This window comes from Vulpes lagopus, chromosome 6, assembly GCF_018345385.1.
Source record: "Vulpes lagopus strain Blue_001 chromosome 6, ASM1834538v1, whole genome shotgun sequence".
In the NCBI taxonomy this organism is placed as follows: domain Eukaryota; kingdom Metazoa; phylum Chordata; class Mammalia; order Carnivora; family Canidae; genus Vulpes; species Vulpes lagopus.
Genome location: NC_054829.1, coordinates 2,410,290 through 2,438,253, shown reverse-complemented (window position 1 = coordinate 2,438,253; position 27,964 = coordinate 2,410,290). Strand labels below are relative to the sequence as shown.

The 27,964-nt window shown below is 62.0% G+C and overlaps 2 protein-coding genes and 1 long non-coding RNA gene across 9 annotated transcripts; 2 read left to right on the top strand and 1 right to left on the bottom strand.

Annotated features, from left to right (window-relative positions):
- Nucleotides 1–21: 21 nt before the first annotated feature.
- On the top strand, nucleotides 22–3,493 carry LBHD2 (LBH domain containing 2). The gene is made up of 3 exons (XM_041757948.1): nucleotides 22–569; nucleotides 2,107–2,260; nucleotides 3,249–3,493. Exons 1-3 carry the CDS (start codon nucleotides 369–371, stop codon nucleotides 3,347–3,349), a joined length of 456 nt encoding a protein of 151 aa, XP_041613882.1. The 5' UTR covers nucleotides 22–368; the 3' UTR covers nucleotides 3,350–3,493.
- A 4,367-nt stretch (nucleotides 3,494–7,860) lies between these two features.
- Nucleotides 7,861–20,429, top strand: EXOC3L4 (exocyst complex component 3 like 4). 6 transcript variants are annotated; one of them, XM_041759838.1, is made up of 12 exons: nucleotides 7,861–8,078; nucleotides 11,553–11,986; nucleotides 12,887–13,535; nucleotides 14,225–14,336; nucleotides 14,605–14,727; nucleotides 15,087–15,187; nucleotides 15,450–15,530; nucleotides 17,025–17,139; nucleotides 17,690–17,809; nucleotides 17,903–18,055; nucleotides 18,579–18,700; nucleotides 19,889–20,429. In XM_041759838.1, exons 2-12 carry the CDS (start codon nucleotides 11,569–11,571, stop codon nucleotides 20,088–20,090), a joined length of 2,196 nt encoding a protein of 731 aa, XP_041615772.1. In that variant the 5' UTR covers nucleotides 7,861–8,078; nucleotides 11,553–11,568; the 3' UTR covers nucleotides 20,091–20,429. The 6 variants fall into 6 exon arrangements, with proteins under 6 accessions (XP_041615772.1, XP_041615770.1, XP_041615769.1 ...); XM_041759836.1 differs by having other exon boundaries at nucleotides 7,862–8,078; nucleotides 11,501–11,986; XM_041759835.1 differs by lacking the exon at nucleotides 7,861–8,078 and adding an exon at nucleotides 8,692–9,101.
- A 15-nt stretch (nucleotides 20,430–20,444) lies between these two features.
- Nucleotides 20,445–26,356, bottom strand: LOC121493703. 2 transcript variants are annotated; one of them, XR_005988533.1, is made up of 3 exons: nucleotides 26,221–26,356; nucleotides 22,766–22,927; nucleotides 20,445–20,581 (listed from the first exon to the last, which is right to left on the bottom strand). It is a non-coding gene; the product is annotated as an uncharacterized LOC121493703 (long non-coding RNA). The 2 variants fall into 2 exon arrangements; XR_005988534.1 differs by lacking the exon at nucleotides 26,221–26,356 and adding an exon at nucleotides 24,638–25,141.
- Nucleotides 26,357–27,964: the final 1,608 nt, after the last annotated feature.

The following is a 27,964-nucleotide window of genomic DNA, read 5'->3' as shown; positions in this document are numbered from 1 at the left end:
TCTGCTCTCGGAGACGACCTGGCCATCTTTGCCTCTGCTGATTTGAACCTGACTCATGCTGCCCCCAGCCTCCTGGCTCAGAAACCTGTTCCCTGATCCCGGTCCCCTGATCTCTGTGCCCTCCCCCAGCCGTTCCCTGTCTCAGAAGATCCTCTCCTCCCCCCTGGCCTGGCTGCCTCCTGCTCAGCCCTGGGCCTCAGATCAGCAGGAAGCCTTCACAGGTCTTAAGGCTGAGTGGGCTTCTCCGATCCGCCTCTGCCCCTCTGCAACCTGGGCATGTTGTGCGGTGCCCATCTAGTGCCCCCCGCCCCGATGGTGGCTTTGGGCAGGGAGCCGTGGTGAGAGAAGTCCAGCTGAAGCAGTGGACAATGCGCCCAGGGTTGGGTCGGTACAGGCTGGAGCAGTCTGAAGCTTCCAGAAGGAGAGTGGACTCTAACATCTGTCCCACGGCAGACACCTTGTTTCTCCCCGTCTTCGTGCACCCCAACAGCGGCAACAGCATGACTGCCCCCCAGCCTGCCATGCCAGAGCTAAGCCCAGCTGAGGAGGCTGGAGGCCCAGCAGGAAAGGTATGTAGTTGGGGCCCTGGGGTCTGCCAGCCATGGGGGACAGGGGAAAGACAGCCTCAAGCCCTGGCCCATAAGTTGAGGCATGCCTCAGTTTACCCATCTGTGTGAGAGAGGTGGTTGCTCCTCTATAGAAGTCTGGTGCATAAAGCAATTGAAAGCCGAGCCTCCCTGGCTTTCTCGGCACCCCTTCTGGACCTCCAGGACTCCATGGTTCACGCCCCAAAGCAGTTGGCTCTCTGCTGGCTGAGGCAGTGCCACATCCCCCTGGCCTAGGCCCCTAGTTTTTTCGGGGTGGTGTTGATACTGCCAAAAATAAGGCCCCTACACAAGGGGTGCAGTCTTGATGCTGTGAGTTCTAGAGCTGGGACATTGTCATTGTTGGCCGTGCTGGAGGGCAGTGGGGCTGGACGGGGGAAGCAGCCCAGAGTCACAGAGAGGGGTCAGCCTCCCTGGCAAGACAGATGGATGGCAAGCCCTGCTGGCCTGGACCTCCCCCAACCCACCCCCGTGGCACACTCTGGGCAGAGGAGCACCTCTGGCTGGGGGTCAGCAGGCCTTCGAGGAGGAGGACAGGAAGGAGAGTGGCCGGGGAGTGGAGTTCCAGGAGAAAGGAGCCCCTGGGCTGGCGGTGTGCGCAGGAGGAGCCAGGATGGTCCAGGGGTTGGGAGCATGGCGAGGTCCCCACTCTGCTGTTCCTCTGATTCCACAGGAGTCACAGCCCCATGAGGTCAACTGCTGTACTTGGTCAAAATGCCGATTCCTGGGCCCCCACCCAGGAATGTGCATTTAAACACACGTTTCTGCGGTGGCGTTCAGGGCCGTGTAGCACAATCCCGCAGCTGAGTGCCTCCTCAGGGAGCCAGGCAGCAGGCAGCTCCCCTACATCAAGGAGTTGGGAGGCGGGGGGCAAAGTCAGGGACCTGGGGCAGGGCAGGCGTCGGTGCTGCCGTGACATTAGGGCCAGCAGGCTGTGTGGCGACAGTGGCAGCTTGGGCCTCTACCTCGGAAGGCCTTGAATGGGAGGCGGAGACGCTGAGGGCACCCGGCGGGCTTGGGGAGGCAGCCCCTGCACACTCCTGTGGGCACCGAACAATGAGCCCAGAGCAAGCCCAGAGAGCCTGGGGTTGCCATGGTAACAGCTTCCCAGCTCTTTGGAGCTGGGGAGGAGACCAAGGGCCCAGCAGAGGGGACCCCAGGAAGGGGCTGCGCAGGATCTGGGGGACAGTGGTGATGCACAGGAGCACGGGGCTCACTCATGGTGTCGCCTCTTGGGCCTCAGGCTCCTGTCTGTGAAATGGGCCTAAGGGCTGAGCCCAGATGGGTCCTTTGGTGCTCCAGGTACTGAGTGCTCCAGCCCCAGTGGTGGGATGGGGAGGGGGCACCTGCACCCCTCTACCCCCTCCATATGTTCTCTCCTGCCCTGAAGCTTGGGCAGGGAGGGCCCCAATCCTCCCAGTGAACAGAGTGCAGGACGGGTGTGGGGGGAGCAGGGAGCCCAGGGCTTGGCGCCACCCTGACCCCTGCCCACCCCCTGCAGGCTGCGGTAGGTGCCCGGGAGAAGGGCCCTCGGCTGGGCCAGCGGCTGCCCTCCATTGTGGTGGAGTCCAGCGAGGTGGGCTCTGTGGAGAGTGGGGAGCTGCGTTGGCCTTCTGAGGGTGCCCTGAGGGGGCCAGCCCAGAGCCAGGCTGCTGGTGAGTGAGGGGCTGCCTATGGGGGTACAGAAGCAAGGGCTCCTCCCACACACTCCTGCAAGCAGGGCCCTCCACCCCTGCAGCCCGGGCACACATCACCCCCATTTGCTCACCCTCTGAGCCTCTGCTTGGGCACTGGGAGCCTCTCGGCTTCCACCCTCCTCTGTCCCATGCCCCCTCCCCTCGGCACGTGAGGACCCCATCCACTGAGGGGCCTGTGAGGTGCCCACTAAGGGTGTTGGACACAGGATTACCCGCCCCCACTCAGTTCCTCATCCTCTTCTTTCCCTCCCCATTCATTGCCTTGGGAGCAAGTGTGCGTTCAAAGGGCCTAGGAAAATTGAGGGGGGCTGGCGAGCAGGCCCAGCCCAGGTGCCCGTGAGGTAGGGAGATGGGCCAGCCTGGTGGCAGGCTCCTGTGCTGCCCAAGGAAGCTTCTGGGAGCAGGAGGATGTGTGGGCAGGAGAGGGGTCTCCCAGAGGCCAGGCGTGAGGCATGGGACAGGTAGCAGGCGGGCAACGGGGACCTCCATGGGGGGCACATGAGGAGTGAGCTGTGCCCTGGGAAGCTTCGTCCCCTGGGAAGTGTGTCTCCTGAAGAGGCAATGAACTTGGCCTCCACTGGGGCCCCTAGCACCCTGCCTGCCCTCTGCCCCTCCTCGGATGTCAGCCCCCCGGCAGCTTGGGCCCAGAAGCGGCCTGTCCGGGCCATAGCCCTTACCTTTTCCCAAAGCCTCCTCAACACCTCCCCTTCATTCCGGGGACCGGCCCTTGGGCAGCACTGGAACTCAGGCTCCGGGGAGGGTCTCCGGGTCTGCCCTGGTCTTCTCGTCAACCTGCCACCTCCTTGCTCTAATAGACATGCCAGGGGAGGGGGTACTCCCACCCCTGGACCCCACCTGCCTGGCTGAAGCACCCCTCCACCCCATTTCCTTGCAAGCTTGTCAGAAATGCAGCCCCACTGACATGGAGGTCTTTGTGTCTCTGCAGCCTCCTCACCGAGTGGGCCGGGGGTGCCAGGGAAGGCTCCAGACGATGCTGGCAGTCAGCATGCCAGCAGCAAGGTGCAGGCCCGCCAGACCGCCCAGTGAGAGGACAGAGCCGTGGCCGGATTCTGCTGGGGCGGGGGGTGTCCTGCCAACCTTGCCCCTGCTCGCTGACAGCTGAGAGGGCCTCAGCCCCAGGGAGCAAGGAGAGCCGGGCCACTGCCTCCTGCTCACGGGGCCTGGCCGGGACCACAGGCCTGCCCTCTCCCACCCGCAGCCCGGGGTCTGGATCACACTCCCTTGTCCTGTGATTTGAAGCAGAAATAAAGGCTCTTCCTGGTGGTTGGTGGGTTGCTAGGGACTCAAGGGGCTGGGGGTAATTTCAGTTTTGCCATGGCTTTCCAGACAAGGCCCTTGACTTGGAGCCCAGGCTGAGCAGGCCAGAGTGCCAAGTGAGCGCCCACTCAGGTGTTGTACACTGGGGGCAGGGGCGGGGGTGGCTGGTGGGGCTGCTCAGGGGCCAGCAGCTCTGTCTGGGGCCTTCTGCTCTGCTCTGCTTGCCTCAACCAGGACCACCCAAGGCAGGAGCAGCTTCCTCTGGGTGACCTCCTACCTCTCCCTGGGGCCTCCAGCTCTGGCTCTGTCTCGCCCCACCTCTCTGGGTGCATTGGGCCCAGGAATGGCCCATGGGATGGGGAGTCCCCACTTCACAGATGAGCACACTGAAGTGTGAAGAGGTGCTCAAGGCTAGTTCTGGCCCCAGCTGGGATGGGCTCCCTGGGGCTGGGTGGGGAGGCGCCTCTTCCTGTCCACATGAGGATCCTGTCCCTCCATGGGGCCCAGCGACATTGTCTCTTGGTTCTGTCTCACTGCACAAGGGGAGCCCTACTGGCTGTTTGGGGCTAGCACGGAGCTGGGGCGGGGGGTGGTCAGAGGGGGGCAGAAACCTGATCACTGCCTGGCCCCAGGTGCACCGCCCTCCCTACCGTCCCCCCTCTCTGGTTCCTGCCCTTGGCTAGCCTGACCCAGGCCAGGGCAAGCTCGGGACCTGGCAGGAGGCTGCCCTGCACAAATGTTAGCTCAACAAAGTCCTCGGGTCCAGGCAGGGTGGGACAGAGCCCTGGTGAGCTTGGAAGGACAGGCAGGAGACACAGGCCCCTCTGTTCTTTCCCAGAGGCCTTGCTAACCTCAAGGATGAATAAGGCGCTTTCTCCAGCACGCCTTCCTTCTAAAAATAACCCACCCCCAAACGCAGGAGAAGTGGGAGGCAGGGGTGCTGCAGCTTGCCTGGCAGCCTGTTTAATTTTAACCCTGTGGCCCCATGGGCCACGTCCACAGTCCCAGGTGCCTCCCCTGGTCTCTAGCTTAGAGACTTCTGTGGTTCCCCCCGGGCATGGGAAGGGGGCAGACATTTCACAGGAAGCCCTGCCAGGACCTGCTGACACATGGGACGTGGTGCAAGGGACGTGGTACAGGGGATGTGGGCAAACAGGAGTGATTTCTGTATTCCTGGTGTGGACTGTGGTGGGGGGTAGGGTGTCATTTACTGAGTGTCATCGGAGCCCCTCCCAGTGTGACACCCATTTATACACCACTTTCCCAAGGTCCCACAGCTGACGAATAGCTGAGCTGGGACAGAATCCAGGGTCCCCCGAGACCCGGGCCGGAGCGGTCCCCACATGGAGCCCACCACCTACAAGGGCAAGTCTTGCACGGAGATGACCCATAACTAGAGGTCCCAGGACCTGGCTGTGCCCAGTGGGCCTGGGGGCGGGGGGAACCACACCCGCGGAGGCAGCTCAGTGGGGCAGGGCAGAGATCTGCTTGCCCCCCCGAACGCGGGCCCCCAGACTGCAGCCAGTCCCTTGAAGACGGGCCCCCAGCCCACTCACCCTCACTCGCAAAGGCTGATGTCTGGGGGAACCGTGATAACGGCAGGAGACAGGGTGATGGTGCCAGAACTGGGTGCCCCGCCGTGTCCCCTGAGGCCCCGCCCCCAGCAGGTGCGGTTGACTTGGGAATCATCCTGCAGCTCCCATCTCTGTGGCAGGGGTTGGGGTCACTGCCTACCGCAGGTCGGAGATGGGCCCCCTAAACTGCAGTGTTCCCTCGGAGAGAGGCGCCGTCCCCCGGCCCGACCCAAAGCCAGTTAGGGGCAGAGGATAGAGCCAGGCTTCCTCTCTCCGACTGTCTGTGCCTTGGTCCCGGCCGCGTGTGGCTGAAATTTCCAGCTCTGGCATCTGCATTCGGGGTGTGACAGCCTGGCTCCCCAGGAACCCCTGGGACAGGCAAGCATGTGAGAGTCCCTCCCCGGCTCTTCCCCACCCGGGAGCCAGGTCCTCTGCTACGGGCCCCGTTCAACGCCAACAACAGCTCCACTCTATGGAGGAGTAAACTGAGGCTCCGAGTCACGCACGGGCCTCTCCGAGGTTGTGCGGCCCCGGGGGCGGGTGCACCTGGACTGTGCTCTGCCTGAGGTCCCCAGTGGGGCCTCCCCCTCCCAGCTGCCCTGTGCTCTGCCTTCTCCTGACCCCGACCCCACCAGCCCTGTGGACTTTTCCAACGGGGTTTTACTGAGTCAGTCGGGGAATAGCAACGTGCAGACAGGATGAAGGAAACAGCACAGTTTCGTGCCGAAAAGTGGGCACAGGCCAGGGTGGGCGTGGAGGAGAGGCCCGGGAGCAACCCCCAGGCCCTGGCCACCACCAGCGTCTCAGGGGCCCATCTCTGGAGAGGAGGCGACTCATAATGAGGGCACCCTGATGTGCCCTGTGACCTGGAGACCAGGAAGGTCAGACTGAGGACCCCCCCCCCCCCCGGTGTCTGGCAAGGCCTGACCCTGTGGAAAGATCCAATCCTCAGAGGCAGAAACTGGAGCTGGAGGCCTGGCGTCTGGCTCGCCAGCTGCTGGCCAGGAGCAGGTTTCCGTGCCTCTGGGTCAGTGTTCCAGGGCAGTGAGGGAGGATGCTTACTCCCACTGAGGAGCCCCGGGCAGTCATCCGGGGGTATCCCCTCCCCTCCCTCAGTTCTGACTGCTGGAGGCACGTGGGACAGCAGGCCAGCGAGCAGACCAGCCCGAGCTGGGGGAAAGGCCCATCCAGCCCGCTGGGCTTGAGCTGGGACTCTTAACGACCGTATTTCACGGAGGGGTACCCAGGGATCAGGGGACTAATCACTTGAGTGGTAAGTCAGAGGACTTCCTGGAGGAGGTGTTGGCCTCTCTGGGTCCAACCTGATCTGTCTGCAGCATCTCCGGTGCCTTCCAGTCTGTTCTGGGCTGAGTTTTGTCCTCAAAAACTTCTTACATTGAAATCAAAACCCCCAGTAGTACCTCAGAAGGTGACTATATTTGGAGACAGTTTCATTATAGAGTGATTAAGGTACAAGGAGGCCATTGGGATGAGTCCTAATCTTATATGACTGGTGTCCTTATAAGAATAGGAGACAGGGACTCTTGGGTGGCTCTGCGGTTGAGCATCTGCCTTTGGCTCAGGACATGATCCCAGAGTCCCAGGATCGAGTCCCCCATCGGGCTCCCTGCGTGGAGCCTGCTTCTCCTTCTGCCTGTGTTTCTGCCTCTCTGTCTCTCTGTGTCTCTCATGAATAAATAAATAAAATCTTAAAAAAAAAAAAAAAGAAAGAACAGGAGACACACACACACACATGCACAGGATGACCGTGTGAGGACTCGGGAAGAAGACAGCGTCTACACGCCCAGGAGAGCGGCCTCGGGAGACACCAGCTCTCCTGACACGGGGATCTCGGATTTCCAGCCTCCCCAACTTTGCAGCCAGTGTCCTGGCAGCCGTCGAACACTAACGCACAAGCCTGTCTCCACCTGCCCTGCTCGGCCCCATGCCCCGGTGGCTCCAGCCCGGGTGGGACAGGCCTGGATCAGCCCTCCTTGGATTTTCCCTAAGTTTTTTCCGAGGATGCTAGCAACGGAATCCCCCCTCATGAAGACGGGTGGCCTGCCTCTTCGGGGAAGTCTTGGTGACCCTCTCCACAAAACATCTCCAACCTGATCCACTTGGAGGAGCAGGGCCTGTGCTGTTGATTCATGAGGCATGAGTCCCGACACCTTTGCTGACCCCTGCCCGGGACGCCATCCCTCCTCACCCCTGAGGCTAATCCTCCTCTCCTGTAGCCTCCTCCTCCAGCTCCTGAAGCCCTCTGGAGTGACCTGTGGCTTGTGACATTCCCTTTGCCGTCACTGTGACATCCTCCTCGGGCCCCGCATCCCTGCTGCACCCCTTGGCCCACGTTTCTGTGCTTCTGGCTGTCGGTGGCAGGCGGCACGTCTCAGGATGAGCTTGGCACCAGGCCTGGTGCCAGCGTCTCTGCCCCGGAGAGGGGTGGTTCTTCTGGGCTTGGGTGCTGTGGGCCGTGTGTCCCCCTCCCATGCTCAGTGCACCCCGGCAGGCCAGCCCCTCTGGCATCTGGGCTCCGGCCTTGGCGTGACCACAGAGGTGGCGGTTACAACAGTCTCCGCAGCGCCCCCTCCCCACTGCCCGGAGCTGTTAAGTGCTGCCCCTCCCCCACGTGACCGTCAGCCTGGGCCATGGACTGCCCCGAATCAAAGGTTGGAGTTGCAGTGGCTGGAATGGGAAGGGGGTGGGAGCGCTTGTGAAAGTGAAACTGGGGCCTGGGGTGGAGGGTGGGGCCGGGGGTGGGGCTGGTGGGCCCGGCAGGCTGGGAAGTCCCAGCTGTGGTCACTCACTCTGGCTGCTCCGGGGGCCTCACCACCTCGGCCGGCTCCCCGGCTCGGCTCCCCGGCTCCGCTGGCTTCCCCGGCCCTGCCCCGCCCGGGCTCCGGAGCGCACTCACGCTGCAGGTACGTGCGGCACAGGTAGGGCAGGAGGGCCGCAGGGATGCTGTGAGTGGTGAGTGGGGACCCAAGAGGCTGAGGACTTAGCTCTGCTCGTGGCTTCCGGGGCCAAGGCCTGAGATCAGAGCCCAGGCCGGCGTGCCAGCCCACGTCACCGCAGACATACACAGACACGCAGGACGCAGATACGCGGACAGAAAGACGTGCATGTGGGCACAGCCAGACCCACACGTACCCACGGCGAGAGCCGCTCGCAGGCCTCTGAGGCCCACAGACGGGGAGACACACTCGGGTCCACACACGAAGCCCATCCACACAAAAGTGGTGGCACACCCCAGGCTTACACTCACGTGAGATTGCTTATCTCTTTTCCTTGGGCCCATGCCCTGTGCTGGCTCTGGCCGGGAGCTGAGTCAAGCCCGCTCCCTGCCCTGGGGGGGCTCATGGCCAAGGCGCAGATGCCCGGACCAGGCAACTGTCCCTAGGTCACAGGAGAAAGTGTGCCCAGGGCTTGACCAGGCCCAGAGTGGGAGGCGCTGACCATAGTCACGAGAGGCTGCTTGGTGCCCACTCGCAGGAGCTGGCTGCTGGTGAACGGCCTGAGTGCAGGTGTGGCAGAGAGGGGAGCTGGGGAGCGGGTGGGGGGGGAGCGGGAGCCCGAGGGGCAGGCTAGAACACACACCCATCCTGAGCCCCAGGCGCGGCAGCCAGAGCCTCTGAACATTCAGGGTAATGGGGTCAGAGGTCCAGAGTGATAAAGAGCCAGAGAGTCTTCACAGGTATGAGGAGGCAGGTACGGGGCAGGGGCCAAGGTAGAGTCAGCAGGGCATCCGTCCAGCAGATACCGGTGTGATTCCTGGCCAAGACAACCCGGGCAAGGGCCAGCCCTGACCCTGAAGGTTCACTCCTCCTCCAGGCTGGCTCTGGGCTGATGGGGAGGGAGCAGATGGCTAGAGGATCTCGGGCCAGTAAGGAAGGCCCCATCGCCGCAGGGACAGTGGTGCAGCACAGCCCAAGGACACCTTGGAGGTGAGGGCACCCATAGCCCTGCGCCCTGAAATCCAGGTCAGATCTGGAGAGCAAAGATGGGGAGCTGGGAGAGGGAGCAGCCTGCAAGGAAGCTGGGAGGCTGGACATTTGGGGGACAGAGAGGCACCTGGGAGGCTGGACGGGTGCAGGTCAAGGAGGCCCAGAGGCTTGAGGTTGGAGGAAGTTCTGTCTGGGATCAGGAGGCTTAGAGCCCCAGGCCATGGGAGGCCATGGATGACTTTAAAGTAAGGGAGTGACCTGGTTGACTTGTGCTGTAAGAAGGTCAATAATGGCTTGGGAATTGTGGGAGCAAGGTCAAAGGGGACAGGGAATCCAGCGAGGGCCTCGATGGGCCCTCAGGACAGGCGCAGCTCTGGGTGCAGGTGCTTGAGCAGGCTGGGGGGACGTATCTGCTCATGCAGTCTCACATAAGACCCAAACTGCCAGCCACCCCTCCTTCCTCCAGAATCAGCCTCTAGGGCCTACTCTTGGCATCTGGGAGCTGCCCCCACCATGGCCCCTTGGCCCTGGCTCACTGGAGCTGGGAGATGCAAGATCCCAGCCTCTACTCCCGGGTCCACATGGGCTGGGATGGTCGAGGCTCCCTGACCCTGACCTGTGTGGCTGGAGGCAAGACCTGCCTCTTTTCTGAGCCTGTTTCCTCATCTGTGAGATGAAGTGACATCCTACAACTTTGCTGTTATGGGGATCTGATGGGTGCCAGGTGTTGGGCTGGGCACACAGTAGGTGCTTACTAAGTATGAGCTCTCCCCAACCAAGACAGGGCCCACTTGACCTTCCCCACATGCCTGGTGACAGAGCTTGAAGCACATCCAGGTGGGCCCAGGCCTCTCAGGCTCAGACCCTGCCAGATACTGAGGGGCAACAGGGAGAGGGGAGTTTGGGGGCAGGGAGGGCAGACAGCCCTTGGGACAATGTTCCCTACATGTGTGGGTCAGTCTGATCCGGGGCAGGGTCCCTGAGTCCTGGCGCCAGGAGAGGACAACGACCAGTGACCTGGGCAGGGCTGATAAGGACCATCAATCACGGGGGCCTGCCCTCCCACAGGGGGCCTCTCTCCAGCTGTTAGGGCGTTGGAAGGATGAAGGGAGGCCTTGGCTGACCACCTGTATGTCTGACCCCAGAGGGCATGGGGGGTAGATGAGGGTCTGGCCCTGCCCATCCACTGTCATCCCACCCAAGGTAAATGGGGGGCCTGGGGAGAGGTGTTCCTGCCCTGTGTCACCTGAGGGTCAGGTGACAGCCTGACCTTTGTCCAAGGGGTGGGGCGAGGGGAGCCTGGGGATGGGCTGGGGGCTCTGGCCTCTGGTTGGACAGTGACTTCAGTAGGTCCAGCCCTCCTTCTGGCCGGTTTCCCCCAGGCTAAATGAAGTAAGACCTTGCTGGTCTAAGAAGACCCCCCACCCCGACACAACACCCTCACAGAGGGGTGGGCTGGGAGGTCCCACAGCCTGAGGAGTCTCTCTCCCCCTCCCACCTCAGCTTCACCTAAAGCCAGGAAATCAAACACAGGCCAGACTGAGCTGGAAGGGAGTGTGCGTGCAGCCTGGGGAGGGCCTGGAGCCCAGGCGGGGCAGGGGCAGGGGCAGCCCCTGCTTTGTACCTCCATGCCCTAGGGACCCCCTGGGCACCCCTTCTAGGAGAGGGGCTGGAGCATAGCAGGGGTGGGTGGGGAGGAGATTCAATGGATGAGTCCTGCCTTGGGGACCTTCCCCCCCAGTTAAATATAGACCTGTGGCCCCTCCCACCACTCCCCCTACAGTGCTGCAAGGGCGGATAAGCAGATAAGCCTTGGGGGCAGCCGGGGGTGGCCAGAGACCTCAAGCCTGACCCAGAGGGGAAGGGCATAGCCTTTTACGGGGTCCGCTTTCAGCAGAGGCAGTTAGGCCTGATGGGCAGAATAGGGGTGAGCTGAGGGCTTTGCGGGGGCTGGAGGGGAGTGCAGTGAATGCCAGGGGAGGGGAGAGTAGGCATTGTAGGCCACAGGACCCAACGTCCAGGAAGTCCTGGATGTGGTTGCTGGGCCCGCCCCCCGAGGCCTGTGGGCTGCGGCTTGGGCTATGCCCCAGAATCTGCATGTTCAACTCTCCTCCCCAGCTCAGGGAGGGTCTGGCCTGGCAGAGCCAGTGAGGGTGGGTGCCTGGAGGACACCCTTTAGACGGCGGTGTCACGGAAGCTTTCCAGAAGGAAGTAGCTGCCTGCGTCTCACTGCCAGCTGCAGCCTGGCACAAACACAGCTCTGGCTATGAGAGCGGCCTGGTGCCAGCCTGGGGGTCATCTCCTGGGAGAAGCTTCCTTCACCAAGTGCAGCCACTGGGCTCCATCAGGCCTCACAGGGTCTCACGGGGTTTCTGTGCCCATTCCCTATTCTGCACCAGGAGCCAACCCCCGCGCCCCGCTCCAGGCCTCCTGAACCTCCTTTCCGTCTAGCTTTCCTGCTACCAGGATGTTGTCGCCGCGGACAGCGACCTCTGGGCTGGAGCTGCAGAGCCCCGAGGAGCCCGCGAAGCTGCAGACCCCAGCGCGGGGCACTCGGAAGGCAAGCAGCGGGGACGCACCCAGCTCGCACCCGAGTGAGGATGCTCGGCCCGGCCTGGGCAGCCTTCGGCGGGCCTTCTCCCGCACCAGCCAGCAGGCTTCAGGCCAGGGCCCCGAGGAGGATAGGAGCCTGTTCCAGCGCGGTTCCCGCTTCCTGTTCCGGTCCCTGCGACGTTCCCGAGATGACGGCGCCACTACTGACCAGTCCCAGGCTGCTGCTGTGCCAGGGGTGGCCCATGGCCCAGAGGTGCCCTCTAGGATCGTAGATGGTGGCAGCCGGCGGTCCTCCACTGGGGTGGGGTCTGAGAAACTGGAATCTGAGACAGGTGAGAGCATCACAAGCAATACTGAGCATGGAGGGGTAAACTGAGGCCAGAGGGTGAGCAAGCAGGGTCAGGCTTCCTGACAGGCTGTCCTCCCCAGCTCTCCCAGATACTGCTTGCGCGATTGCATTTTCAGCATTTCAGCCAGGGGAGCATCCACCGGGCAGCTCAGAGACGTGAGAGTGAGCAAAGTGCGACTCAGACAGGTTCAGTGACTGGCCTCAAGTCTCATAGCCAGGAAGTAGAGAAATGGGATTCGAACCCAGATCTGCACGACCCCGAAACCCTCACCTCTCCACGGCCTGGCTCCTGGCCAAACTCCAGGGATGGACAAGGCCCTGCCCTCTCAGGTCCCAGGGTCTCCGAGGGTGCCTGGTAGCCAAGGGCCGAGAGGGGAGGCCATGGGGGCTGCCAGGGCAGGACAGGCTGGAGCTGGGCCCCAAAGGGGGGAGGTGGTGCGGAGGGCGGAGGGGGCTCCCAGGCCTGGGGGCTGGCCTGGAGCAGGGAACAGCAAGAACTGCTGGAGCTGGTGCAGCCGCAGCCCAGCCCAGCCCGCTCTGACCCCAGCAGACCCGCAGTGAAGACGGCACCTGAGGCCACAGGTGCAGCTCAGCAGGGCCCCGGGTGGGGTCAGAGCAGGAGACAAGGGCCGGACTGAACTGGGGAAGGCAGGGGCTCCTCCCAACTGCTGTTATCAGCCAGGTTCGGGGCTGGGGGTTTTGCCTCTTCGAAGGGGATTGGTTCCGAGGGCCGGTTCCTGGCATTTGGGGCGGTGGCTCCCGGAGCAGGCCTTCGGCGGGCTCTGGGGCGGCGCAGCAGCTCCGAGGGGCGAGCGCCGGGTGGGGGCAGGCCAAGGCTCTGACGCGCACCCCCTCCCGCCCCTCTGCCGGGGGGGCCTTGCAGAAGGCAAATCCGTGGCCGACCTCATCACCGAGCGGCAGCTGCTGGCGGCCTTCGAACAGCTGCGGCAGCTGGAGATGCGGCTGGTGGCCGAGAAGGCCTCGCACACCTTCGCGCAGGACCCCACGGGCTTCGCGCGCCGCGCCATGGACGTGTGTCTGCACTACGACGGGCTGGCGGCCGAGATCCGCGCCATCGTGCGCGAGACGCTGGGCCCGGCCCGCGTGGACGCGGCGGCGCTGGGGGAGGTGGCCCGGGCGGTGCGCGCGGAGGAGGCTGCGCACCCGGCGCCCCCCGCCGACGGCGACTTCCTGCTCGCCCCGCGCCGCTGGCGCCAGCACTGGGAGGACGCGGTGCGGGGCAGCGCGCAGGAGCGCGTGCGGGCGGCCGCTGCGGGGGCCCCGGGGCCCGAGGGCGCGGCCGGCCTGGCGCGGCTCCTGGCCCAGCTCGGCGGCGCGGTGCGCAGCGACCTGCACAGGGTGCGGCAGGAGGTGCAGCCCGCCTACTCGGCCGCCGGCTTCCCCGCCTGGGAGGCCTACCTGCGCGCCTTCCACGGCGCCGTGGCCCAGCGCCTCCAGGAGCTCGCGCAGGACGCCCGCGGCTGCGAGCAGCTCTACGTCCTGCTGGACTGGGCCGCCAACGTGTACGGCAGGTGAGGCTCCCCGCCCGGAGGTGGTGGGGGCCTCCCTGAGCAGCACGGCCCAGGGGCCCGCAGCGGAGATCCCGGGGACTTGGACATTCTTTTCCCTCTGCTCTGGGCCACCTACTGTCCTGTCCCGCCAGGGGTTCCCTAAGGGGCCAGCCATGCACCTGTTGGGCAAAGCAGGAAAGCGTCTCAGGGGAGGTTGTTCTCCCAGCGCAGAGTCCGGGGAGAGGGTCCACGCTGGTCCACAGGGTGCCCTTGCGCACTTACAAACGGGCACCCCTCCAGGCAGGACACAACTGCGGCTCACAGACACTGGGCACGGGTTGGATCTCACCCTCACTCTTCCCTGAGGACGGGCACCTAGGTACAGGGCACAGCGTGTTGACAGCTCCCACCTCCAGCTCTGCGCTGTGACGGGCTGGGTTACCTTTGCCTGTGAGCACTCCTCAGTTCTGAGGGCCAGAGAGCAGGTGGGAAGAGGGTGTCTAAACTCCTGGGCTCATTAATTTGCTGTGTGGCCTCGGGCAGGGACCCATCACTCTCTGGACCTCTCTGCTGTGGGCTGGATAGTGGCAGATCCCTGAGCTGCAGGGGGCATTAGGTGATGGTGTTAGGCTTTGGCCAGGGGGCAGTTGGGGCAGCCCCTAGTGCATCCGAGGCCAGCCCAGGCCCTCAGCTTCCACCCTGCCTTCCAGTCCTGACTTCTTGGGCACCCCGGACCTGACTCTGTCCACAGAGCCACTACCCCCGCTCCTGGCACCCGCCGTGTGGGCCCGCCTGGAGAGCGACTACATCAGCTTCCTAGAGGTGAGGCGGAGGCAGGGCCGGGCCGGAGGGGCACGATCAAGGCTGACTGTGCTTGCCTCACTGTGGGGAGGTGTGGTGCCCAGAATCACCCCGGGCATCGGGCCTGGTTCCGGCCAGAGCCCTTCTCACCCTGTGGCCTCCAGCATGGACCTATGCCCCAGCAGGGTGGTTCTTTCCTCCGAGGGTACAAGACAGAGCCAGGAGATAGGGGAACTCAGACCTCCTTCTTGAGAGGGTCTCACTGTACCCCTCTCCCCACCTTGCACAGACCAAGATCATGAGCTGCTTCGATAGCATCCTGCAGCTAGAGCAGAGTCGGTGGGCGGGCGCCGAGGCCCCTGACGTGCTACAGGGCCTCTACCACACGCCGCTGTCCATCGATGTCCACATGGTGAGCCTTGGGAGGAGGGATATATGTCTGGGCCTCCGGCGGTGTCTGGTCCCCCTCGAGGTAGGGACACCCAGAACTATACAGTCCAGTTCCAACCTCCTTTCCCCATTAGATGAGAGCCTGAGACCCACCTGGGGCGGAATCAGGCACTGTGGGTCACGTGGCCAGCCTGGGAGCACCAGGGCACAGCTTACTAGGTGGCCTGTGGATGTGGGGAGCTGGGGGGAGCTGCTGGAAGCTGGAGCCGAGATGATGAGACAGCACAGGGCAGGCTGAAGATGTTGCTGGGCCAAGGTGCGGGACGGGGGGCATCGGGATCTGGCCTCTGATGTGGGTTCAGCAGGTGGGATGTCTTGCAGCTCGTGGCAGAGCACGTGAAGGCGGCCGGTGCCATCTCTGCAGAACTGGAGGCCACCACCCTGCGCATCTGCACACGAGCCCTTGGCCTCTTTCTGCCCAGGTGCAGGCACATCCTCTGCCCAGGGTAGGGTGGGTGGACAGGCCAGGGCACGGACGGCCATCGTCCCTGGGGGAGGACCCAACCTGTTTGCTCAGAGTCTGAGATTCTGGGACAGGTGAGAGGGAGGAGCCTCATTATAAGGGGGTGCGGAGAGGGTGAGGTGGGGGTCTGGGGTCTGGGTGGGGACCTGAGGGGAGGGCAGACCCCAAGTCATAGCGCCGCCAGTGAGGGTCCCTAAGGCCTCTGCATACTTTGCCCCCAGGTTTGAAAAGGCTTTTCTAGAGTCGAAGGCGGTGAGCGAACCTCATCTGGGCGCCAATATCAACGCCTGCGAGGAGCTCAGGTGGGCCTCGCTCCTCCGCGGGGGTGGGGGGGCGGCCGCCAGCAGGGGGCGCGAGAGCTCTGGGAACCCGCTGCCAGCGTGGGGACAGTGGCTTTGGGTGACTTCCCGGAAGGCCTCCTTGGATGCCCCCCTCCGCTCCCGCCCCGTAGGGTGCCCCCTCCTCCCTTCAGAGCTGAGGCCCTGGAAGGGATGCAGGGAGTTTCCACGCTGAGCAGAGGCTGAGAAGCTCCAGCCATTCGTCCTGGCCGGTTGCCTGCCCAGTGTGTCCCCTGCCACCTCGGGCTCCTTTCTTTCCTCCCTTCATCCAAGTCAGCCATCTTCCTTTGTAGCGACACTCCCTTCTCGGGGAGCCCTCCCTGACAGTCTGTCCCCACTCCCCACTACCCTGGGAGTGGCACCTGGGTCCCTCTGCCCCCAGAAGGCAGAGGGCCTCCCCTTCTGCTGGCAGTGGCTGCGCCCCTTCTGTGCCTTCAACACAGGACAAGTTCAATGTCCCCATGTTGTGTATGCTGTGCACCAGCTGCCGCAGGGCAGCTAGCAGCTGTGGGCATGGACTTAGTCCCCTGCCCCCACCCCCCTGGGTTCCCGTCCCCGCTCTGCCACCTGCTATCTGGGAACCTTGAGTGTCGAATGGGGACTGGAGCACCTGCTCCCTAGGGCTGTGGTGGGGGGACTCAGCGCCTTAGAGGGGTCGTTCCGTGAAGGCTTGTGATGTGCTGGGCTCTGAGCTAGTACTTCACCTGCATGATGCCTGTCATCCCAAGTGCAGTGTCCCCGGGTTCTGAACAGATGGGAAGTGGAGGCTCAGAAAGGAAATGCCATTTGCCCACTGTCATGCGCCGTCCAGTATGTGCTGGACCTGGGGCTTGAACCGGGCTTGTCTGAATCCAAGGCATGACCATGATGAGGGCCACTTCTCTAACACCCTCTCATCCCTAATCTGAGCCAGGGTGGCCCGTTCCATTCAGCCCAGGGAACAGTCCCTGCCACTTGGTAGGCAGCCACTGGCCCAGCCCCTGATGCAATTTTAGCCTGCCTCTTTGTGTCCCTGTTCTGGGGCCTGGGCTTAGCTTGGCCCTCAGTTTCCTCAAAAGTGAAATGGGGACATTGCCAGCTTCAGAGAGGCAGTTATGAGGCTCAGAGGAGGGCCTCTGTGCCAGTCTTGGCCAGGCTGCCCTGCCTCATCAACAGGATGGACAGAAGTTTGGTCAAGAGCTGCCACAGGGGAGCCCCACTATGCAGTGGGGCCACCGCCACCACCCTACTGACCTACCCTCTGTGATCAGCTCCTGGGGCTTTGGTGCTGGCTTCTCATCTGACTCTGCCTTCAGGATTGCTTGGAACTGCCCTTCACATTATAGTCTAAGTGAATGCAGTTGGTGTGGTACTAGCCTCCGTAGCCTACCTAGCGTATACCTCCGTAGGTATATGCTATAACTTTTCCACGGCTTACTTCTCCTACCCACCTCCTCACCTGTCCTGGCCCCTCCCCAGGACCAGTCTTCTGGCAAGGTTCCCAGGAACCTTTGAAGAGCTGGAGAAACCTCTGGTGGCTGCCACCTGTACCTTCCAAAAGCGGCTGCTGCAGGGCTTGCAGGATGATGTGCAAGTAAGTGGGACTCCTCACCCCATTTTCCACACCCAGCAGGTGCCTTCCTGTGCCCTGGAGCCCGGGGGGCCAAGTCATAGCATTCATGCACCCCAGGGGCAGTTTCAGGGGTGGTATGTTGGAGGGTGGGCAAGGGACCCAGGTAAATTCACAGTGGGGCAGTGAGGTCAGGAGACGCCTATTTGCTTCAGTCTCTGCCTCTCAGAGAAAGTGAGTTCAGGGAACCAGACCCCTCACCCAGCCCCCCAAGGCCTCCCTAGGCAACCCCAAGCAAGGGCTGCATAGAGGCTCAGACTTTAATCTGGCTCACTGGAGCTCGGGTCCTGGAGGAGGCATTCCTGCCAAAGGCCTAGTGACACTAGTGGCTGAGAGAGAAGTCACCAGGGAGACATTAGAAGGGAGTCAGACAGGCCCTCCAAAATTTCCTCCTGGTGACATGTTGTCCCTTGGCCTGAAACCCCCTGTTAGGAGCCACATGCTGGGCTCCGAGCAGAGGGTCTGAGGAGGAGGAGGATATGCCTGGAAGACTCCTGTCCCCCTCTGCTCCCAGCCGCTTTTCAGGGTCCTGTGTACCAAGGCCTGGCTGACACATGACGTGCTGCAGCCCCTCATGAACAAGGTGGTGACTTTCGCCCACCATCTGGAGCACGTGGCCCCACTGCGCGCACAGGTATCTGAGGGGAGAGGGTGCTGGTGGGGTTGTGTTGGGCCCTGGGCATAGGCTGTTAGCTCTGATTCTGACCCCAATCCCCGGGCCTCCCAGGAGACTCTGCAGGAGGTGCATCGGTACGTGGTCCGCGAATACCTGGCACAGGTGCTGAGGCCGCGTGAGCGGTTCCGGGGTGAGGAGCGCATGACTAGCTCCCAGAAGATGGGCTTGGACGCCCAGGCCATTGGCGACACCTTCCAGGGCTTGGTAGGAGCATAGCCTAACTGCCCCGAGTCTGGCCTCCTGTAGAGCCTCTGGCCTGTGGACCCTCCACGGCCCCCCCCTTCTCATTTTAGTGTCCTCTGCAAGAGCCACGGCCAGTGGGCTTTGGCGGAAGTGGCTCTCTGCACTCTCCAGGACACTCCGGGCACAACTGAGGCAGGGCCGGGACGGGGGGTGGGGGGGCGGGAGGCTCTTCCAGCACCCCTGACCCACCTTTGGAGCTGAGGCATTTTCTCCATACACACCCACCCCTTATCTGCACTGAAGGTCCCCCCCACACTGTAGGATTCCGAGCAGGACTTCCAGGCCAGGGCCTCAGTTTACCCATCTGAGCAGAGACGAGAAGACATCTCCGCATTGTATGGTGGGAAGGGGAGCTGAGGCCCCTCCGGCCAGGCGTGCAGGAGGCAGTCACAGCGGGGACGCGGTGGACGGGTTGCAGGCATGGGTGGCAAGGAGGCTCCCAGGGGAGGTGGCCCGTCTGGCATTTGTCTCCTTGTCTCTGCAGGGCTCTAAGGCCACATGGCTGGACCAGGCCATCCCGTGCGTGGCTGACATACTGGGCGAAACTTACAAAGATGACATCCAGCGGCACCTGGAGACGCTCATCGGGAGCTACCCTGACATCAGGTCGGTTACCCACCTGCTCCCTCCCTGGGCTCCAACGGGGCGCCACCAGGGGGGCAGTGTCGGGTCCCTGCAGAAGGGTCCCTGTGGCTCTGGATGGACGGGTGAGGGACCACAGGGAGGTCAGAGTGTTCTGGTGGGGAGCAGGGCCCCAGTGCAGGTGGGGTGGGCGCCGGGCGGGTTAGTGTGCGCAGGTGCAGGAGCCTAGATCACGGCCCTGACCTTCAGGCCCCTGGGTGGGGGCAGGGCGGGAAGCCCGACTGCCCCTCCTTCAGAAACTATTCTCGGCCATTCTCTTCTCGATCAGTGCCATGGGGTCAGGACGTCCCAGGAGCCCGACGGTGTTGGGTTGGGGTCAGGGCCCCTCCTTGGGCATCAGGCGATGATGACAAGGACCCATCCGCCAGTCTGAAGGGGAGGCATGGCCCCCTCTGTGAGAAAACCCTATTGGGAGTCCGGAGACTCCTGAGACTGGGCCAAGAGGAAAGAGGCTTTTATCCTGGGGTGTGTGTTTTGGGGGGGCGGGGATGAGTCATCGAGCCCATGGAAATTCCAGCCTGAATCTCTCCATAGCTTTGGAGATGCCAGGATGGGGAGGCCACACAAAGCCGAGGGCAGAGTCCTTTCCCCAGCCCATACTGGCTCCACCTTTGGCTGGGAGTGTCTACCCCCCTCACAGTGCCGCGGGGTTCCCCCTAGTCCCTGGGGTTCCCCTGCCCTGGGTCGGGGCGGCCCAATCCTGGAGGCAGTGCTTCTAGTACTGGGGTTGGGATGAGGGCGACTCCCAATGCTGCTGTGCCACAGCCTCCCCCACCTCCGTGCTCCCTGTCCCCCTGCTGCCTGTGGCTCCCGGCACAGTGCTCACAGGAAGGGGCCTGGGACATCCCCTGGCCTGGACCCACTCCCCCTGAGGCCATATGGCTCCCCTCTACTCCTCCACTGCTTCTTGAACCTCTGCTTAGACTGTTTTCCCTGATGGCTTGCTCCTCCCCTCCCCACCGGCTCAGCACCTTGGAGCCCCAGCCGCCCTGCCCCGGGGCACTGCTCCTCCGCCTCGGTCTTCTTGGCCTTTCTTAGGCCAGGCTCCAGGGATGCTGGGTGCACCTGTACCTGAGCCCAGGGGTCCCCTCACTCGAGGTTGGGACTGCCACAGGAGATGTTGGGCCCACCGATGCGGGCGTGTCTTTGCAGGCGGGACCACGTCCTGGCCATTCTGGCGCTGCGCAGACTGGGCCGCCGTCGGAACCAGCGCCTCCTGCAGCATGCCCAGAGCCTGCTGAGGGCTGCGGGCAAGGCCGGGGGCTCCGGGGGCTCCGGGGCTGCTGGGGGCCACGTGCTCTTCGAAGAGATCGAGGTGCCTGCCTCCGTGGACCTGCTGATCACCTGCATCTAGTGCTCCCCGGTCTGGAGGGGGCGGGCCTCAGGGGGAGGGCTGCGTATGCTAGCGGGTCGGCGCCTTCACCCGGACACTGAGCCCCAAGCCGGACGCCGGGGAGGCACCCTCAAGGAATCCCCATCCTCAGCCTTCCACGGCTTGCCAGAAGGAAGGGCCAGAAGATTGGCATTTCAGGCATTTGCGGGGGAGTGTTTGGGGGTAGCAGAGGTTCCTTTCGATATTGCCCATCAGGGAAGGGCTCCCTGCCTAGCTGTCCGGCACCACTCCCAGGCTGAAAGTGTAAAACAGAGTATTTATTTTTAAAATAATGGTGAATAAAAATAGTGCCTCCCTAAAGAGAGTCCGGGCCAAGTTGGCTGGGAGCAGGTGTGGGTCCCCACGTACCGAGGGGTCAGAATGGAAAGTTCCGTGGTGACTCCATTTGGTGAATGGCCCTTTCCTGGGGAGACTGAGGGCTGGTCCAGAGCTGGGAAGGCCTGTGCCTGTGGCTGTAGAGAAAACAGTCTTTAACCCTGGGATCCTGGGTTCACTGGCCTCATGTGCCAAGTGAACCTCACCCAGCAGGGGTGGCCACTGCTCTGTCCTGTTCTAAACAGGCCTGGGCTCCTGGGAGACAAGAAGGCCAAGGCTTGTCTTGCAGCCTGGGTGTATTTGGGTTAGACGTCAGAGGGGGACTTCCCAGGAGTGAAAGTTGTAGGACTGCTGCAGGACAAGTGTCACCCGTGGAGTATGTGTGTGGGAAGTGCTGATCCTGTAAGTCTCAGCTCTGCAGGTGGGGCTGCAAGGAGATTGCTCCAGTGTGCACCTGTTACCCCTCCCCGCCCCCCTTCTCTCCCAGAAGGCTGGCACTGAAATTTGACTCAAGCCTCCTCGCAAGGCTGCGGGGAAGCTCGTTGGCATGGGCAGCCTCCAGCTTGCCAGGGAGGCCGAGCGTGGAGATGGTGGGGAAGACACTGAGGCAGCCGTGGGTGCCTTCCCACCACTGCTCTGCAGCAGAACACCAGCGCCTCTCTGAGCCTGACCTTGACCTGGCCATGGGGCTAGATCAGGGGCAAGGTTCTAGGAACCAAATGAAGTTGAACCTCCGGAGGACAAGACAAGGGTTCTGAAAGGTTGCGGGGCCAGGCAGGAGGGGGACAGGACTCTCCTGCCTTCCCCTGGGCCCGCCTCCTCCACCGGGGATGGCCAGTCCCCACACCAAGCCTGGAGAACAGAGCCACACCTGGGTGTTGTTGGGGTCCTGAAGAGAGTGTAGCAGGTACCGGGGACAGCCCCCTTCATGAATACACGGGGCTGGGGGTCAGAGGTGGGGCAGGCAGGAGGCTGAGGAGTGTCTAGTCTCCCTAGGCAGGGAACCCAGTGGGGGGTGGGGGTGGGGCAGACATGAGGATGAGGAGAGGCTGCGGTTTGGTTCACAGGCTCCGGGCTAGGGGGTGGGGGGCAGAGCGTGTTCTAGTGTTGCCGCTGACAAGCAGTCGTGGTGTCTCTCCGCTGTGGGGAAACTGAGGCCCGAGAGGGTAGAGATTGGTTCACAGTAGGCCCCAGCACAGGTAGCCTGAGGCTCTCAGAGCCAGGGGAAGGGCAGTGTCAGAGGAGCACCTCTTTCCCCAGGGAGAGGCAGCCCGCCTGGGTGGTGGTGGGGGGGTGTAGGAGGGCTGGATCTGACCCTGGCCAGGTTCTCCCTAGGGAGCCCGCACCCTGTGTTTGAGTCCCAGTGCCCTCGTGGGAGTGTCCTCCTGCAGGCCCTGGCCTGCCCAAGCCCCTGGGCTGGAGGCTGAGGGTCCCAGGCTGGGTTTCCAAGACAGGCACAGAGGTGCGGAGGAGTTCCATCCCAGCTCTGTGCCTCAGCTTCCCTAGCTGTGAAATGGGGGTGCTGTCCGTGCCTCCCAGGCTGAAGTAAAGCCAGCCTGAGAGCCGATCCCCGGCCCTCCCGTAAGCCCGCGTCCCCAGGGCCGGGCCCTGGTCTGCACTGCACGCAGCTGCTAAAGGGGGCCCCGGTGCAGGAGCCTGAGGTCAGTGGGGTCCGTGAGGGGGGAAGGCGCCCAGGAGGAGGCTAGGAAGAGGCGCTGAAACAGAGTAGCCGCCCTCTGACAGGGGCTTCCTGTGGTAGTGGAAAGGGTTCAGGCTGAGACCCAGGCCATCTTCCTGAGCGTGTCTGGGCCTGGAGACAGGAAGTCAGGTTTTCCTGGCAGGAACCTCCATGCCCAGGCGGCTATGTGTGCCTCGCGTGTGTTCCTGTGGGCCTAGCAGTGTCTGGAGACGGGGGCTGGCTTCCCGAGGCCACGTTGGGATGAGCAGGGAGCTAGACAGCAGCTCCTCGGAGGGTGTAGTCGGGAAGGTGGGGGCCCAGAGGTGGGCCAGGCCTAGGGAGCCGGACTCTGGACCATCCCAGCCCCGACCCACCCGTTCCCCCTGCCCACCAGGTCCTGGGAGGCCTTGCAGAGAGTCTAGAGCACTTCCTTGGCCATCCTGTTGTCCAGGCCAAGCATGGGGGAGGGGCTGGGCCTCGGAGGGCAGCTTCCGGACTTGTGGGCCAGCTTGTCTGGCTGATAAGGAAGCATGTGTGCATGTGTGTTCCTGGAATGTGCCTGGGGATGGAGGGCCCTTGCCCAGTGTCTGCATTCCCCTAGTGGAGCAGGACATCCTACTTGCCCCTAGGCCCTGGGCCCTACCAGCTGATCCTGGTGCCATCCTGCCGGCCACCCTCGTCCTCCCACATGGCTCCTGCTCTTTCGTCTCAGCTTGGGGGGAGCTCAGCTTGGCTGCCTTCAATGCCCACGCTTCCTGGGGCTCCTTCGTGGATTGGGGGTTGCATCTGGTCTCTGGCACCGAGCCTGTGGAAAAAGACAAGGCCCGCTTTGAGCAGTTTTTGGGACCCCAGCCCACCCTGGAGAGGACAGTGACAAAGCACAGAGGGGCACCCTGCCCAAGGCAGAGTGCTCAGGTCCAAGGACACGATGAGCCACAGCTTGCCAGTCCTTCTGCCAGCCCAAGGACAATCCTGGGGTAATATGAGGGGACTTGAGGGTCACCCAGGAACCTAGTCCCAGCTCAGCCTGGGACTTGCACCTTCTGTGGGCACCTCTCCTTGCAGGTACCCTGGTGCCCGGGCCCAGCTCCCCTGGGGAGTGTCATGCTGTACAAGCCCACGGGCCACACCGGGGAGGAGGGTGTTCTGGTCTCAGCCCTGCCCTCCTCTCGCTGAAGACCCGGGGACCTTTCCACCCAGAGGCCCTGTCTCCACCTCTGCAGCATCTGCGGCATGGGGTAAACGAGACCGTCCCTGATCCTGGCGCGGGGCTATGCTGCGAGTGCGTCAGCTTGTCATCTCCCTGCCTGCGCTGTCTCTCCCTCTTCCTTCCTTCCTGGGCCCCCACCTCATGGGGCCCCTGGACATGGGGGCAGCACTCTCATCGGCCAGGAAGTGGTCCCTGCAGGCTCCCATCACTGCAGGGGTGAGGCAGAGAGGAGAGGGGAGAGGAGGCCACAGTGGGACCAAGGTCCCCCTCCATCCCCAGACCATCACTGCCTGCCTTTGCCACCACAAGGTCCCTTTAGGAACTCAGTAGGCTGGAGGAGCCCTTCCCCAGCCAGGCCATGTGAAGCAGAGGTCTGGGGGGCCAAGGACGCTGCTGACAGGGGCCAGCCCCACAGAGCCCCAGGGCTCAGATCCTCAAGTAATGAAATCTCAGGATCTTGGAAAAGAGGAATGTCCTGAAAAGTCCTGCCATTTCTGGAGCACCCACCACCACCAGCACCCGTGTGCCTGGCTGTGCTCAGTGATTTAAGGCTTTCCTCCTTCCCGTGGATTCTGTGCAGGGGTTTAAAAATCAGCGTCTAGATTCAGACACCTCTGGGCTGGGACCCCAGCTCTGCACCTTCTTCCTAGCTGTGTGACTTTGGTCAAGTTACTCCACCTCTCTGGGCTCTATCTCTAGGTGTAAAATTGGGAGCATTATGTGAGAAAATACAAATGTGGCACTGGATGAGGGCCTGGCCTGCAGTTCTGCACTCCCCCAAGAGGAGCATTATTCTTATTTACATGGACCATGTCCTGCGATCCTTTCCTGGCAACCTCCCGAGCACGTGTCACCTCCATTTCCAGGAGGGAAGACCGAGGCCCGAGGCATAGAGCCGGGTGTCTAAAGACACAGATGTTGGTGATGGAGCTCCCAGGGGGTCAGATGGTCTTCATGCCTAAGCCCCCAACATCATGCCTCCCTTCTCCAAAGTCCAGAAGCCCAGAGCTCCTGGGTGTCCTCCCTGGCTTTGTTGGAGGAGGAGGAGTTCCCAACACCCAGGCCCTGAGGGGGCTTGGGGGTTTGGGGCAGCCCTCCACTGCTCCTGGCCTGGTGGGGCTCCAGCAATGCTGGGATTCCCAGGGAGCTCCTGCCGGTGACTCACCTCTGTCATTGGGTGGGTGCTGATGGGGAGCAAGGCCCCTTGGCTGTTTTCCTGGAAATCAAGCGAGCTAAGAGAAGGGCCCCGGGAAGAGACAGGAACTGAACCTAGCCACCTTGCATCACCACCCGCACTGCACTTACTGGAAGGACGCCAGGACACCTGCAGAAGCCACATACCCTCACCTCAGTTTCTCCATCTGCCAGACGCACAAAGAACTCTTTGGCCTGGCTTCCTCTTTAGGGGAAAGGGAGGAACTTCCTGGGTGATGGGAGGGGCACAATCTGTTGGTATACACTTGGTCTGGTGAGCGCCCTTGTGGGCGGGGATGCCCGATAAGGGAGGTTCCAGGTCAGCTGTCCTGGCCATCCGGTGGTCCCTGGGGCGGTCACCAGACCCCAGCTGAGGTCCGGCACAGCTTCAAATGCACCTGAGCAAGTGACTTCCCCTATTGGGGAAGGCTGGGTGGCATCAGGGACCACAGCCTCAAGACCTCAAACTTTGTGTCCACTTACCACTCTGAGACACAGTTTCCTCATCGTCAACAGGGGATACAATGGCTCTGCCTAGTGTAGTTGGTGAGCGGGGCATCCCCAGGAAACAAAGAGGCCCTAGGAGGGATCCCAGGTCAGGTGACAGCCTGGGAAGTAAAGGACGAAGCAGGCTGGGGTTAGGGCAGTGGGAAGTGCAAGTCATCTCTGAGAGGGAAGTGCGCCTATGCCATGGGGGAAGGGCTCAGTGACATCCTGGAATGCCCTCATCTCCCAGCCCTGGGGACCCTCCACCATGGTCAACACTGCCCTTTTGACCCAGGCACCCTGGCCAGGTCCTCCTGGGGTAGCCGGGCCCAGTGTCCCACAGCCCCTTCATTCCCGTCAAATCTGCCCCTGGGCCTTTGCACCTGCTGACCCCTGCACCAAACGGCATCTTCCTCCTGCCTGCAGTGTCCTGCTTCTTTCAGGGAGCTTTTTTCCAGCAAGGCTCTCAGGCAGCTCAGAGACTGAGGAGAGGGAGGACCACCAGTCTCTCACACACACACACACACACACACACTGCCCAACCTGGCTGGGCCATCAAGGTCGACTTGGCCCCACCTACTTCCCAGGTGAAGGTGAAGATTCAATTGACCCAACAAGGTCATGGAAGAGATGGGGAATTTTTTTTTCTGAAAGATGAAAAACAAGCAGAGAGCAGTAAAACCTTCCATTTTTGCATCTGTGCTGGCTGGCTGGCGGGCTTCACCCGTGTCTGACTTAAACACATCAAGCTGCATCTCACACATTGATCAACCCTGGGGGAGAAGCGATACGGCGCAATGCTTGCTGCTGGCGCCCTGAGCTCCACTGCGGACTGGCACGTGACTGGACCTGTCTGTGCCTTGGTTTCCTCATCTGTGAAGAGAGGTATCCATTTCCTGAAATTGCCTGATGAAATCAGTTAACGCATGCAAAGCGCTTAGAACAGAGGGTGGCACCTGCGGAGGTGAATGAAAGTCAACTGTCTACCCCCAAGATGGAAAGTATGGTCTTAAAAGAGATTATTTGATCGGGACCCCCAGGTGGCCCAGTGGTTGGGTGCCTGCCTTCGGCTCAGGGCGTGATCCGGGGTCCTGGGATCGAGTCCCGCATTGGGTTCCCTGCAGGGAGCCTGCTTCTCCCTCTGCCTGTGTCTCTGCATCTCTCGTGAATAAATAAATAAAAATTAAAAAAAAAGATTATTTGCTCACCTGGGTTCAAAGCGGCATTATTCACAATAGCCAAGGGGTGGCTGCAACCCAAGGATCCACTGACAAATGAGCGGATAAAGGATGAAATACTGAAGAGAGCCTGACACATGCTGTAACACGGATGAACCTAGGGGCATCGTGCTGAGGGAAACAAGCCAGTCACAAAAGGACTAAGACTGTTATGATTCCAGTTCTATGAGCTGCTTAGTCAAATTTATACAGAGAAAGTAGAACAGTGATTGGCGGTGCTCGGGGAAGAAGGAAAGGGAAATCAGCGTTTCATATGTTCGGAGTTTCATTCTTGCAAGATGAGAAATGTCTGGAGATGGATGGTGGGGACGGTTGTATAATAACGTAAACGTCACTGAATCGTATGCTTAAAATGGTCAATATGGTAAATTAGGTTCTGTGTATTTTATCACAATTAAAAAGCCAGCCAGTTGTCATTCCTGAGCAGAGGGAAGGGAGGCCAGCTCACATGTGTCCTGGGCTTCTACGGCCCCGGGTCACAGTGGGGAGCTGGCCACTGCTCCCGGCACCCGGCCGGCACACTTGACTTCTGGGCTGGCCTGGGGAGGTCGATTGCCAGTGGGCTTCTGCCTCCTGTCCTCTCTTCCAGGTGGAGCTGGGGAGGCAGCAAATGGGACAGCAGCTGGCCAGGAACACTCCCAACAGGCATCTGATGCTCATTTCCTGTTGGGGGTGGAATTCTTGGCTGGCCTTTGGCTCCCTCTGCAAAGGTCTGGCCTCTTGGGGACAGTTTTCTCATCTATCACTAGGGGGAAAGGATAGGGCCTGCCCCACTGACCATCATCCCTTGGCCCTGTATGCAGCCCTGTTTTCAGAGGGTTTCCCTTGTGTTGGGGTCTCCATGTAGATGACCCTTGAGTCTCCTATTTTAATTCAGGGAAAGGGGAAGTGACCGGTACAACTACAAAGGAGAAGGCAGCTTTTCCCAACTCCTGGCAGCTGCTCAGGGTAAGGCCATGGAGACAGAGCTTAGGCAGCTTGGGCATCGGGGGTCAAGGTTGGCTGCCCAGCATTTGCCCTGCCGAAGTGTCCTTCCTGCCTCTGCTATCAGGATCCCGGGCTCCGAGGGGATGGTGGGATCTGCAGCCCTGACAACCACACACCCCGGCCCCATGACTCAGAAAGCTTCAGATTCTCCAGAGATTTCCCAATCTGTTTGGGGTTAGGCGAGGCGGCCTGGCAGCAAAGTGTGGGTATTGCACAATGAGGCCACTGCAGGCAGCCACAGAGGCAATGAGCCAGGAGCCCTTGCTTCCCATCCTCATGGCCCCTATGTGACTGGATGAACTTGGGGATCTGGCCTTTAGTCTCCCCATCTGTTCACTGGGGAGTAAATGGAATAACCCTCCCAGCCCTGGGGCACTGTGGCTCTGTTAGTTCATCTTTAACTGTCACCTGGCAACCCCTCCCCCAAGGACTCAGGGAAATTCAGTGGGAGTCCCCGCTACAGCCACTTTGTGAAGTCTGTCTCCTTCTCCTCACAAGCAGCGCCCCCACAACCCCCAGGACAGGATCTGTGGCTGAGGCCAAAGCTGGCACTTGACCACCACTCGCAAGGAGGAAGAGGAAGTTCTCGGTCCCAGGGGGGCACCCCCAGCTTTGCCTGCCCCACTCCCAGGCCTTAGAGATCTGTGCCCAGCTGATAGGGGGAGCAGGGAATCGACAGGGAGGGAGAGAACAGGGTAGGGGCGAACAAAGGGGTGGGAGGAGCAGG